Source organism: Bubalus bubalis, chromosome 16 (assembly GCF_019923935.1).
Source record: "Bubalus bubalis isolate 160015118507 breed Murrah chromosome 16, NDDB_SH_1, whole genome shotgun sequence".
Taxonomy (NCBI): Eukaryota; Metazoa; Chordata; class Mammalia; order Artiodactyla; family Bovidae; genus Bubalus; species Bubalus bubalis.
Genome location: NC_059172.1, coordinates 39,640,081 through 39,653,752, shown reverse-complemented (window position 1 = coordinate 39,653,752; position 13,672 = coordinate 39,640,081). Strand labels below are relative to the sequence as shown.

The window sequence follows — 13,672 nt, the reverse complement described above, 5'->3', positions numbered from 1 at the left end:
CTGTAGACTGAGGTCCATCAGAGACTTTCCTACTCTTACCTGAGAGCAGAGAGAAAATAGAAAAAGGCTGAGGAGTCATTGGTAAAGGAAATGAGGATCAAGAGCCAGAAGGAGCGATTCCTGTAGCCTGCATAGCCATTCTTGAAGAACATCACCAGCTGTAGGTAGGCTTTTAAGCAGTGCCTCTCGAGGTCCATACTGGAGTCATCCTGTGAGTGTCACTCCAACCCAAGCTTCTCTGCCTCACTTAATTCAAGGTACGAATTCCCATTCTCTATGTCCCAGTTCCGAACAGATGATTTTCCTTCCAGGGAATATTTAAAGGTGAGGTCCTGAAAGTGATGTAAACAGGGCAATCCCTGGAGTCCAAGAACCCTCAGCCTTTTTACCTTATTATCTTAATACTTTCCATCCTTTGAGGCACCCTAGTGTATTTTATGTTATATTTGAAATCACAGACTAAAGCCTTCAAATCATAATCATCTCTCTTTTAAACCTTATAATATTATTCAAATAATGTCAGCACATATAGTCTCAGAGGTTCATAAGTCATCAAAAATTATGTCTTCGTTCATATGATAATTAAATAGAAATGAAAATGAGCAGATACTGGACTATGCAGATGCTAGCTTTCTAATTGAGTTATGCAACTTGGGTGAAGGGCTTGTATTTTCATTTCAATTTATGGTGGTTTAGGTGCTGTGTGATCAGCTTAAGTGGTAGAGTTTAATTTGGTTAGTGCTGTCTGATATCACATGAGAACAGGGTGTGCTGTTATATTAAAATTGTATACTTTTACTGAACACAAAGTCAAAGCTTTTCTTTTGTAGAGAAAATTTACAATCAAAAGACAGTTTTGTAGAATGAAACTTTAGCTTTGTTTCTTAAACTAGTAAGACTGCTTTGACTATGTGAAAATGGAACTACGGCTACAGTTCTCTCAAGCTAATGAAAAAAAAAGTAAATATATCTAAATGAGGCATACATATTATCTAAAGGCCAAGCAAAGCAAGATAAAAATGATGGAAGAATCGAGTTATCAAAGGATAGTATAGGCATATAAGATCCTAGAAAATGTCCTGAAGTTGTTAGTTTTCCAATCATAGTTCAAGTGGCAATTTAGTTTCAGCAAGACATCATCTGTCACATTAAGGAAATGCTATTAATTTGAATTCTATAGTTTTACTGGCTTTGTGGTTTGGCTTAGACATTATTGGTAGTTTAGTTGAGGTTTCACAGAACATATAAATGTAACTCATTAAAAATAAATGGATTTTGTTTTGTGGAATAAATATGCCGTGATCTATTTAACTATATTCACGTTAATGGACTTCTGGGTTATTTCCAATCTTTAGATATCAACACAGTGCTATGATGAATACTTTTGAATACACATCTTTGTGTCCTTTTCAAATATATTTGTTGAGTAAGTTTCCTGAGGGTCTAAAAGTATATTCCTTTAAAATATTAACAAATATTGTCAGTTGCATTAATTTATACTTCCATCAAAATTGCATTCAAGTTCCTATTTAATTACATCTTTCCTTACAGTTGGTATGTCATGCTCTTCAATTTTGCTAATCCATTAGGGAAAAAACCCTCACTGTTATTTTATTATATAATCTTCAATTATATATGAGGATGAGCATAATTTTATATGTTTATTCATCCTTTTCATTTCCTTTTCTGTAAAGGGACTATTTACTCATTTTCTCTTTTTAGGTTGTTCAACTTTCTTTCTGTTGTTAAGTCAGTAAGTACTGTCTGACTCTTTTGCAACCCCATGGACTGTAGCCTGCCAGGCTCCTCTGACCATGGGATTTCTCAGGCAAGAATACTAGAGAGGATTGCCATTTCCTTCTCTAGGGGATCTTCCTGACGCAGGGATCAAAACTACGTCTCTTGCGTAGGCAGGAGGATTCTTTACTGCTAAGCCACCAGGGAAACCCCAACTTTCTTTAACTGCTTTGTAAGATCCTTGAATATTTTGAAAAATTGACTCTTTGATTTTCCCTCAGAAATAAGTATTTTTCCATTTTGTTGGTTGACCTACTTTACGGATTTTTATATCACATGTGTTTTTATAATTTAACCAAATCAGTCTAATATTTAAAAGGTCTCTATTGATATTTTAAATCATTATGCTTTTTAAAAATATTAATTTCTTTATTTTAAGATTTTCATATTTTTGCTTACATTTATATCTTGCTCCATCCAGAATGTATTTTGATGTAAGGAGTGGGATAGGGGCTTCTTAGTTCTTTCCCTCTGGAGAAGGCAATGGCAGCCCACTCCAGTACTCTTGCCTGGAAAATCCCACGGACGGAGGAGCGTGGTAGGCTGCAGTCCACGGGGTCGCTAAGAGTCGGACACGACTGAGCGACTTCACTTTCACTTTCACTTTCATGCATTGGAGAAGGAAAGGGCAACCCACTCCAGTGTTCTTGCCTGGAGAATCCCATGGACAGGGGAGCCTGGTGGGCTGCCGTCTCTGGGGTTGCACAGAGTCGGACACGACTGAAGCGACTTAGCAGCAGTAGCAGCAGCGGTTCTTTCCCTCAAATGAATTTGTCACAGAATGGGAAAGAATATTTGCAAACCATAGGCTGATAAAGGTATTGAGAGCCTTGTACATGTTTTCAGAGTCCTTCCATGTTGTCGCAAATATCAGTACTTAATTCCCTTCTATGGGTATAACACATTTTGCTTCTTCAGTCCTCAGTTGGTGGACATTTGGGTTGTCTCTAACTTCAGGGTATTTTGACCAGTGCTGCTATGAATATTTATGTACAAGTATTTGTTTGAGTTCTTGTTTTCAGTTCTCTTCGGTGTTTACCAAGGAGTGGAATTGCCGAGATGTGTGGTAGTTTTATGCTTAACTTATTGAAGACCTGCCAAACTTTTTCACAACAGCTGCACAAATCTACATTCCCAGCAGCAATGCATGAGGGTTCCACTTTTTCCACATCTTCACCAATCCTTGTTCTTGTCTTCCTTCCTTTGTGTCTTTATTATTATTATAGTTATCCTAGTGGGTGTCAAGTGATATCTCATTGTGGTTTTAAATTCCATTTCCCAAATGCCTAATGGTGTTGAGCATTTTTCATGTTCTTCTTAGCCATTTTCTTTGGAGACATGCCTTTTAAGTGCTTTGTGCATTTTTACTTTATTTATTTAGTCCACTTTAAAATTAGGTTGGTTGTTTTCATCTTAAGTTGACTGGGTTCTTTATACACTCTGGATACTAAACCGTCATCAGCTATAAGGTTTGCAAATATTTTCTCCTATTGTATAGGTTGTCCTTTTCAGTTTCTTGGTTAAAACAGCACCAAGTTCTCCTAATTGGATTCCAGTTGTCTTTTTCTTGATTAAATGTGCAACTGTTTATTGTAAGCTTTTGGTATTTTCCAGAGTCCAGATAAAGATTTTTTTTCTGACAGTATTTGCCATTTTTTCTTCTATATTTCTTTGGTGGGATGGCCCTTTGGGATCCTCTATTTTACTGTTTCATTCTTAAAAATAATTTTGGACAGAACTTTGACTATCTTAGTAATCTTTACAAAGAACCAGTTTGGTATTTTGATAACCTTATCATGTTTATATTTTGTTGTCTATTTCATTAATCTCCTCTTTTGAATTTGAATTTGCTCTGCCACTTCACACCTCTGCCCCCAGTAGCTTTAATTAAATGCATCACTTTATTTTTTCTCTCCTCTCTGTCTCCTCTCTCTCTCTCACCTCTCTTTCTTTTAATGAGGTGTTACTTACACACAGTAATGTGAGCCAATCTTAAGTATAGCTCAAGAAGTTTTTACATATGTGTACACCTACATAATCATTATGTAGGTCAGAATGTAGAACATTCACAGCATATCAAAATGCACCTAGTCAACACTCCTTCAACAGTAACCATTATTTGGAATTCTAAAAGCAAAGATTAGGTTTTTCTGTTCTTGTGCTTCAAATAAATGGAACCATGCAGTACATACTTCTTTGTATGTCTGGCTTCTTTTACAGCACATCATGCTGTGAGTTTCATCTGTGTGGTTGTACATAGCAGGTGTTCTTCCTTTTAAAATTATTTAATAGTATCGCAGTGCTTGATTGTACCACAGTATACCTTTTCTGTTGTCTATGGAAATTTGTATTGTTTCCGCCTGTAGCTATTATGAATAGAGTTATGACATCCTTGTACATATATTGTGATAAATATAAACATGCATCTCTATATGGTATATATTCAGGAAAAAATTTACTAGGTTGTTGGAGTGAAGACATATGCTTAGGTTAGTTTTCAAAGATACTTACAAATGGACTTTTAAAATTCATTGTACCAATTTATGCTCCAATAAGCAATAAAAATTTTCCCACATCCTCAGTCATTTTATGGATTTTTATTAAGGGTTGGTGGTATTTCACTATGGTTTAAATTTATACACTCTGGTGTCTAATTATGCTGTTCATGTGCTTATGAACTATTTTCTATATTGCAAGTTCATATTCAAGTCTTTTACCCATTTTAAAAACTGGAATTGTCTGACTTTTCTAATCAATTTGTAGAAGTTCTTTATATATTCTGGGCATCATGTCTATAGCTTACTATTAAATTATTAAAATACTGTATGTGAAAATAAAGTATTATTAAATGTTAATAACTAGAGGATCTAGTTATGTTCTGAGGCATACTACATTTGCATTCTATAAATTATAAAATTCCTCAAAATCATACACAGACTATGTGATAGACCTGGGGTTGCAACCTGATAATTTTTCCTCCAGAAAAGAATGAGTGAGTGAGTAAGTGAAGTCTCTCAGTCGTGTCCGACTCTTTGCGATCCCATGGACTGTAGCCCACCAGGCTCCTCCATCCATGGAATTTTCTAGGCAAGAGTACTGGAGTGGGTTGCCATTTCCTTCTCCAGGGAATCTTCCCGACCCAGGGATTGAACCCTGGTCTCCCACATTGCAGGCAGACGCTTTACCGTCTGAGCCACCAGGGAATCCCCAGAAAACAGTACTTAATTACAAAATAAAACACTTCTCCAAAGAAAAGACATGTTAGAAGAACTGGTAATGTGGCTTGTAAATGGAGATGTGGGTGCTTTTTCTGTTATTTTCTGTTCTCCTTATAACCATTTGGGAACCTTCTGAGAGGAATGCAGCTCAGGATCCACCCTAATGGTTCAAATTCTCCTGAGCACTTCAGCTGCTCCAGAGGCTGCTCCTGGTATCCTGGTGTTTAGCTCATTTAAAAGGAACTATTGTTGCACAATATGCCCTCAGATCAATAAGAACTTTGGATAGAGCAGGAGGACACAGGAGATGTGGGGATTCCCTTTCCTGCTTTGTCCTTGATCTTGACTTCAGAGATTTTACTGAGCAATTTAACTTGATAACACAATACCCCAGTCTCCGCTCTTCTAATTCTGCAACCAATACACCTGCAGCAATTTTCCCCTCAACACTGAGATGTTTTTACTGGCTTTAACATGCTAATGTGATCTTTTTTTTTTTTTTCTCCACTGGATGAGAAAATGCTGATATGATTGTTAGAGGGAGGAAAAGAGAAGGTATGAGTTGAACAAAGGGGATAACTTGCCATGTATTGGGAGTGAACTGGTTTAAATCTCTTCATAGATTCAATTTTTTAATTCAACTATTAATGATTTTGTCCCAATAGTCTGATTCTTCCTGTTAAATCTTCTGGCATAGATCTAGGCAAGGTTTTTTCCACAGTGAATTTACCTTATCAAACCACAATTGCAATGTCAAATTCTTTGTGACAAGGAATTGTGAGTCTCACCTGACGGAAACATAAGCGGAACTTCCATGGGGATTCTTACACTTCTCATGCTGTTGAGCTGGGCATGGAAGACGGTAAATAGGTATGGGAAATAGGGACTAGGTGATTTTGAGCCCAAAAGATCTTGGCCTCAGAAAATAAATTTAGTATATTTTTTTGTTGGTTCCTATGGATTTCCTCAGTATCCTCTTCCTAAAAGAAATGTCAGATTAGACAATGGCTGGCTCTGTGACCCTATTGTCCTGTTCCATATCCAGTAACACATATCATTTTTAGAGAAATGAACTTACAATCTTATGTTGAATCTGAGGAAAAGGCACAATAACACAAGAGAAAGATTGACAATAAACATCATTTTCTTACAAAGACTTGCTGACCTTAGGGGCAGATATGCAGTCACCTGGGGGAACATTTTCTTCTCCATGCTTGCATGGGAGAATAATACGCTTTTAAAAACAAATCAAGCAAGGTCAGAGTGTAGCCCTCTAATGCTGCCTCCCAAGGTCCATGAGAGCTGCTACCTACTGACAGTTCACACTCATCTCTGACTCACATTGCCCTCTCTGTCTCCTGCTACTTTGGCTCAGGTCAAATCAATTTGAAAAAGCTGAGTTAATTATTTCTGTACCAGGATTTATCTTATTTACTCTAAATAAGGATGATTCAGTTGAGGTCCCTGCCCCCGAACATCTTACAGTCTCAGAGAAAGAAAATAATTTCAATATAATTCATTAAGAGTTATGATGCTATAGGTACACTTATGCACCTAGGATAGACTAGATGTTTGAGAATGTGTGTATTTGTGTGTGTGTCTATGTCTGTTTTGTTGGGAGTGGCTGGGAGTGGGGAGTGGGGAAAATGTGTGGGTCAGAAAAGAAAATGTTCCAAAATAATATTTTTTCCCAAACAGTATCTTGAAAAATCTATAGCAGATGAAGAAGGCATAGAAATTACCAATATCCTGTAACAGCCCATTCAATAAGTTAACCACTGATTATAGGCATCACTTTGAACTTTGCAACAAGTGTTTAGTTCTATGCTCTCTACTTCTTTGCATTAAAACACAAAGATATTTGCTTACCATTTAATTTTCCCTGAGATCTAGTCACATGATTGATACAGTTGCACTAATTTCTATTCTGGGAAGGATGTGTGGCAGAGAAATAAGTCTAAAGGACCCAAACTGAACTATATCCTGGAGACTAAGAACCTATGAAGTAGTAACTTCCACTAAATGGGTGATAATTCTAAAAGTATCTATCTTAATGTAGCTTGTGTTCTCAAATTTTATTTTTATATCAGCTGTTTTGACAATAGACTATATTTCCCTTTAGAAGCAATTCTATATCAGTTTGATGTAAGTAATTGTTAGGTGATACAGACTCACTTGGCCCAGTACATTCATTCATTAAACCACAATATGCTGTGAATCTATGTTGTTCTAGGGACGACTATGGCACTAGAGATGAAACACGACTAGAGTTTGGTCCCTCCTATCTGAGGGCTTCTGCTTTGGGTCTTCTATCTGTATCCCCTTTACTAAGCATGTGCTTGGCCAATAATGCTCAGAAATCGGGTAATTGAATATTGCAAGAGTGTTGAATGCTCAAGGAAAACAATGCTATCTCTGTGTAGCAGGCTTACCTGTTAATAGACTACGCTGAGCAAAATCCAATGAGGTTTAAAAATGCAGTGTGTCCTGGGTATGTGGCAGGAAAAATAGCTAGAAAAGTGACTTGGGGTTGGATAAGGAAGCCATAAATCAAGCAGAGATGAGATTGTTCTTACTAATGTTTTATTTGTTCACTTATTATTTCAATGTTGAATTGAAATCTTTCATCATATTGACCCATCTAGAACCATCCAGAAACCGAAGACTCCATTATCTGATAACACAGAATGTAATTATGACTTTTTGAGAAAACTCCTGGGAACTCCTTTAGCCCACAACTTCCTAAGTTGAAATTCAATTCCATGAGGGTTCTTCAATTTAGATATAAATGCTACTTCTTTGTTCTTACTTTAACTGAAATTTCTTTCTTGTTTGGATGTAGCAGTATCCATGACTTTATCACCAACAGAAATTAGAAGTATTTTAAAATAATATTTCAGCTGTTGAAGTTACCTCAAAATCTTACTTAAGCTCATAATTTTGAAACTAAGGTGATTATTAGATCTGCCTAAGTTTTAATGTGTTAAAGAGCCACAAGTATTATTATATCACATAGTTTTTTTTTCCCAAAACTATTTTGGTAACTGTTTCCTTGGTAATCTTATGCATTCTATTTGATGTATGTATTTTTAAATTTATTTTTAATGTGATATATTTAAAAAAATACTTTAAATCACCTTTACCAAACACATAAAGGACTGATAGACCGAAACTTGCATAGGCTTCTAAAGTTTAGTCTTAAGTAAATTTCTTTCCTTTCTTTTTTGCAACAGCTCCACAAAAAATTTTATTATTGTTCCCACATTATTGTAAGTGTCTCTAGGCTTTCTAAACAACTCGACTAAAAACTATGTGGTCAAATTATTTTTATTTACTTCATGAAACGTAATTTATTGAATACAGTCCTATGCTATGTCTTTTAAAGAACACAAAAATGAAAAAACATAGACACAGTTATCAAAGGAGTTTTTAGTGTCTGAGAAGAGTAGACAGATAATGCAAGACAGACGATGATGCAATAATAAGCGAGAGATGATGGGCTGGAAGTGGTAGATTAGTGCTGTTTAGTCTGAACAAAACCAGACAGGGTGCTGGCTTAAAATGGAAATTATGTTATAATGGTGTTTTGAAAGTTCACTGATGGCTAAGATTTATATTCAGGAGCTCCAGTTGAAGTGGGGGACAGGACTGTCAGAAAGATTATAGCACACCGTGCAGAGTTATCCCTTGGTTTCCTAGCTCTTTCAAAATAGGTTATTTTGTCCAAGAAAAAAATCAATTCTACAAGGTACTTTGGTTCTTTTACTTATACCTTGGTGAGTGACTGTTTTGTTTTGTTTTCAGGGAAGAAACAATAGGAAGATTTGAGTGTTTGAAAAACTAAAAAAAATATCTACACCATCATGAGATGGGGGAGGTGTTACAAGAGCAAAATAAGACTCAAATATTTTTGCTAATAATAAAGAGAAATTAAATTTCACGACTTTACAGGTGAATTCAATCTATTGTTTTTATCATCAGAAGTATGATGTTCAGATAGAGAAGATGATGAAGATGATTCTTTTGATCTATCATATGCTTGTCAGATGACACTAGAAATGAATGTACCTTCTTATGAAGTATTAAGTTTTGCAACATTGAAGACATTCCGAAAAAGCAGTATAGTCATCTTCTAACAGCCTAATAAAGGGAATTCTTAAGATAGTTGGTATGATTGGGGGCAATTTCTAAGCCTTCCAGTTCTGAATTGTATAATCTTATAGGCTATACCCACCTATATATACCGTTTAGTGACTTCACACTGATAAAACCATGAGACAGACCAATCAGACGCAGGTGACAGAATTCCTCCTTCTGGGACTCTCTGATGACCAACACACCCAGAAACTGCTTTTCACCTTATTCCTGGGTGTCTACCTGGTCACTGTGCTTGGAAATCTGCTTCTCATGTTCCTTATTCAGGTTGACTCTCAGCTTCACACACCCATGTATTTTTTTCTCTGCAATTTATCTCTGGCTGACCTCTGTTTCTCTACCAACATCGTTCCTCAAGCCCTAGTCCACCTGCTATCCAGAAAGAAAGTGATTTCATTCACACGTTGTGCAGCTCAGCTTCTACTCTTCCTCATTTTTGGGTGTACCCAGTGTGCCCTTTTGGCAGTGATGTCCTGTGATCGATATGTGGCTATCTGCAACCCTCTGCATTACCCTAGCACCATGACTTGGAGGGTGTGCATCCAGCTGGCTGTAGGATCATGGACCAGTGGCATTCTGGTGTCTGTGGTGGACACCACCTTCACACTAAGGCTGCCCTACCAAGGCAGCAATAATATTGCTCATTTCTTTTGTGAGGCCCCTGCAATGTTGATCCTGGCATCCACAGACACCCACACTTCAGAGATGGCCATTTTCTTCATGGGGGTTGTGATTCTCCTCATACCAGTTTCTCTAATCCTGGTGTCCTATGGCCGTATCATAGTGACTGTGGTCAGGATGAGGTCAGCTGAGGGCAAGCTCAAGGCATTCTCAAACTGTGGCTCCCATCTCGTGGTGGTCATCCTTTTTTATGGGTCAGGAATTATTACCTACATGACACCAAAGTCTTACAAAGAACAGAAAAAGCTGGTATCTGTGTTCTATGCAATGGTGACCCCCATGCTTAATCCCCTCATCTACAGCCTGAGGAACAAGGATGTGAAGGGAGCTCTGAGGAAAGTAGTCACAAGGAATTTCCCATGCAGGTTTGGGGTTTTCCACTGACGCTGAGAACCTCCTGATTGTCTACTTCTAAGACTGGCTGAGTAGGTGCCTCTGCAAGACTGGAATATGGTAACTTTCATCCTTGGTACTTGTCTGTGGACCCATGCTCCATCCTTTATCCAGCACTCCCTTTGTAGAAGAAGAAAGACAATAATTCATGGAGTATTAGGAAGGATGCTCTGCTTCCTTCTGGTCGGTCTTTTAAAAAAATCACCTGAGAAACACTCCCATTTTATATCAATAAATATATCAATGAATTATCAATAAATTCATATGAATACTTTACACAAAGCTACAGTGCCCATGTCCCAAGTCTGCTCTTTGCCAAGAGTCTAGAACTGAACTATGTTCACTGACAAAGTCATAAAGGGGCAGCAAAATTTGCTGAGGGATATGCAAGCTTAAGAAGGACAGTTGATTCCATCCAATCATAATGACATTAACCCCCCAAAAATTTAGAAACAAAAAAATCTTTTGGTTATTCACTGTAGTTTCCCATAATCTGTCCACATCTACTTAACTTGGGATTCTTTTACACCCTTTCTGTCAAGCAACTCCCATATCCAAGGTGGATAGTTTGAGATTAAGGCAGTTTTCCATGTAGTGAATTAGTTTTCCCCATATGAGGCACAGACCAATTATGGTAGCAGAGGAAGTCCTGAAATCATACCCCTCTAACCATGGGTACTTTACAAGAAAATGGAGGATTTAAAGTATCATTTTATTTTCTCTCTTTCTCACTAGAATATAAATTCCATGAGGGAAGAAATTTGTTTTATTCACCCATGTGTCTTCAGGGTCTAAATAATGTCTGACATATGCCAAATAAAAATTTGTTGACATTTTGAGTTCTTAAATTTTCGAAAGTTTGATTCTAAATCCAAAAATTTTGAAAAAAAAAGTGAGTGAAAGAATGAAGCAAACTCTCCTGTTTATTATCACAATTATCATTAATTTATCTCCTAAACAGAAAGATCTTTGAAAGTTACTGGTGGAATTCTTGGACATACAAAAGAAAATAAAGCAGAAAATTATAAAATGACATGAAGAAGTTCAAGAAAAGTCAAAGCAAATAAGAAATGACAAAAAGTAATGAAGTTGTCAACCACCAGACTGCTAATCTGTGTAAACCAATATAGCATCCTCAGAGACATTGGTACCCTAGTCCCAGAGAATACTGGGCCTACGGAAGTCTTTATTGCATGACTCATGTTCTTTCATTCATTAATGGATCCCAATGGAAAGTCCAAAGTCCCAGTGTGTATACTGTGGCTCTTGGAAAGAATAGAGACCAAAGACGTATTTGGGGAACTTGCTTTTCTTTCCTTTGTCTATGTGTTCTACCCCCTCAGTTTCCATCTAAGTCATAGTTTCCGAAAGCCCAAGGTCCTGTGGATGGCCCGCCTTAGTGCAGCCTTTACTTCACTATTCCTCAAGCTGTAGATGATGGGGTTCAACATGGGAGTCACCACCGTGTAGGAGAGCGACAACAGCTTCTTGCTCTCAGGAGAGTTGCTGGACCGAGGTCGAAAGTATGTGAGGATGGCGGTGCTGTAGAAGAGGGAGACAACCAGCAGGTGGGAGGAGCAGGTGGAGAAGGCCTTGCGCTTCCCCTCTGCTGAGGGCATCCCGAAGATAGTGGAGAGGATGTGGACATAGGATCCCAGGATCAACAAGAAAGGGAAGAGGATGAATAGGACAGTAGCTGTTAGAGCTTCCAGTTCAAACAGAGAGGTATCAGCACAGACCAGTGCGATGACGGGGGGGCTGTCACAGAAGAAGTGGTTCACCCTGTTGGGACCACAAAAAGGAAAGCTGAAAATCCATGTGGTTTGCACAGTAGCTACTGGGAATCCTGAGAACCAGGAGGCAGCTGCCAGCTGGCCACAGGCCCTGCGACCCATGATGATTGGGTAGCGCAAAGGGTCACAGATGGCCACGTAGCGGTCATACGCCATGGTGGCCAGGAGGCAGCACTCAGCAGCTCCGAAGAAGAAGAAGAAGTACATCTGGGTAGCACAGCCAAGGAAGGAGATGGTTGTGTCCTGGATGATCAGGGTCCCCAGCATCTTGGGCACAATAACCAAGTTGAAACCTATCTCCAGGAAAGACAAGTTCCTGAGGAAGAAGTACATAGGACTTTGGAGGGCAGAGTCAGCTGTAGTAACCAGGATTATGAGGACATTTCCCATCAGGGTAACAAGGTAAATGGTCAAAAAAAGGAGAAACAACAGAGCTTGTAGCTGAGAGGACAGGGTTGAGAAGCTCACAAGAACAAACTCATTGACAACTGTCCAGTTTCCCTGCATCATTCCTCTGCTCAGGATTTCACTGGACATTCACACCCAAGGAAGGTGGCAGTCTCCATATGTTATTTAGACTTTATTACACCCTTAGAAAGGGAAATTCCCATGGCCTCATTCTTCTTCCTCTTGTTATTATTGTTGAAGCTCAAACAGCTATACTTCCCAATGGTAAAAAGAAGTCTGATTATGGGAGTCACTTGTTTTTTTGAAGAATGTCAACTTTTTTTTCAGACTGAAATGAGGCATACCATATATATCTATACATGTCCTAATTTTTCTTTACTCAGTAGAGGATGGTCAAAGACACAGCTTCATTTTTGTGCTTCTATCCTATCTCTCTTCAACAGTCAGTAGTGCTAAAAAAGAAGCCAGGCCAACATTTCTGAAGAGAAGGGTCTTAATGCACAGAAAGATGGTGAGGGTGTGTTTTCTGCAAAATGAAAGAGGGAAGGAGAAAGTCAAAGAAAGTGAGTCAGCCATTACCAATGATCCCTGAGGAGGAAACCTGAATGTGTCCCAGTTTGGAGCAGCTCATACATGGAAGAGTTCAATATAATGGAAGAATCATTTCTAAACTCAATCAATTCTAAACTCAGACATTTCTAAACTTGAACAATTGTAAACAAGATGAATAGTATAGGAACTGTGGCTTCTCTTGATCACAGGACTAAATACACTGCATGTGGCTATATGTGATCAGACAAAGAGAACATAGACTCAAAATACTGTCAGACCATAGTGAGCAGCCAGGTATGTTATGTATGAACCCTTTCATCAGCTTCTGTTGGTTATCTTGGGTCTTGACTCTCAGGAAATATGAAACAAATTGTACACATTAATAAAGACCAAATCAAATATGCAAGTGTGACTAATAATGTTAAATCCTGTGAAAAAGAATCAGAAGGTTTCACCATTGTATCAATAACTAAGCTTCAAAATTGGAACCCTGAAAGTTTTTTAGATGACTATAAACTTAAATGAAGGAATAAATCTAAAGCACGTAGCATGGTGACTGACCTATAATACACACTCAGTGAATGCTAATCATTACAATTATAATGATTTAAAGCTAGATCTACCTTCTAAAACCTACTTCTTATATAATCTATTGCCCCAAATCACTGTAGCCTT

The 13,672-nt window shown here is 37.9% G+C and overlaps 2 protein-coding genes across 2 annotated transcripts; one reads left to right on the top strand and one right to left on the bottom strand.

Moving 5' to 3' along the window:
* The first annotated feature begins 9,287 nt into the window (after positions 1-9,287).
* Positions 9,288-10,235, top strand: LOC102410015 (olfactory receptor 2D2). Its single transcript, XM_006049735.4, has one exon. It carries the CDS (start codon positions 9,288-9,290, stop codon positions 10,233-10,235), a length of 948 nt encoding a protein of 315 aa, XP_006049797.2.
* Positions 10,236-11,599: 1,364 nt separating this feature from the next.
* Positions 11,600-12,547, bottom strand: LOC102407713 (olfactory receptor 10A4). Its single transcript, XM_006049731.4, has one exon. The coding sequence runs from the start codon at positions 12,545-12,547 to the stop codon at positions 11,600-11,602; it is 948 nt and encodes a 315-aa protein (XP_006049793.2).
* Positions 12,548-13,672: the final 1,125 nt, after the last annotated feature.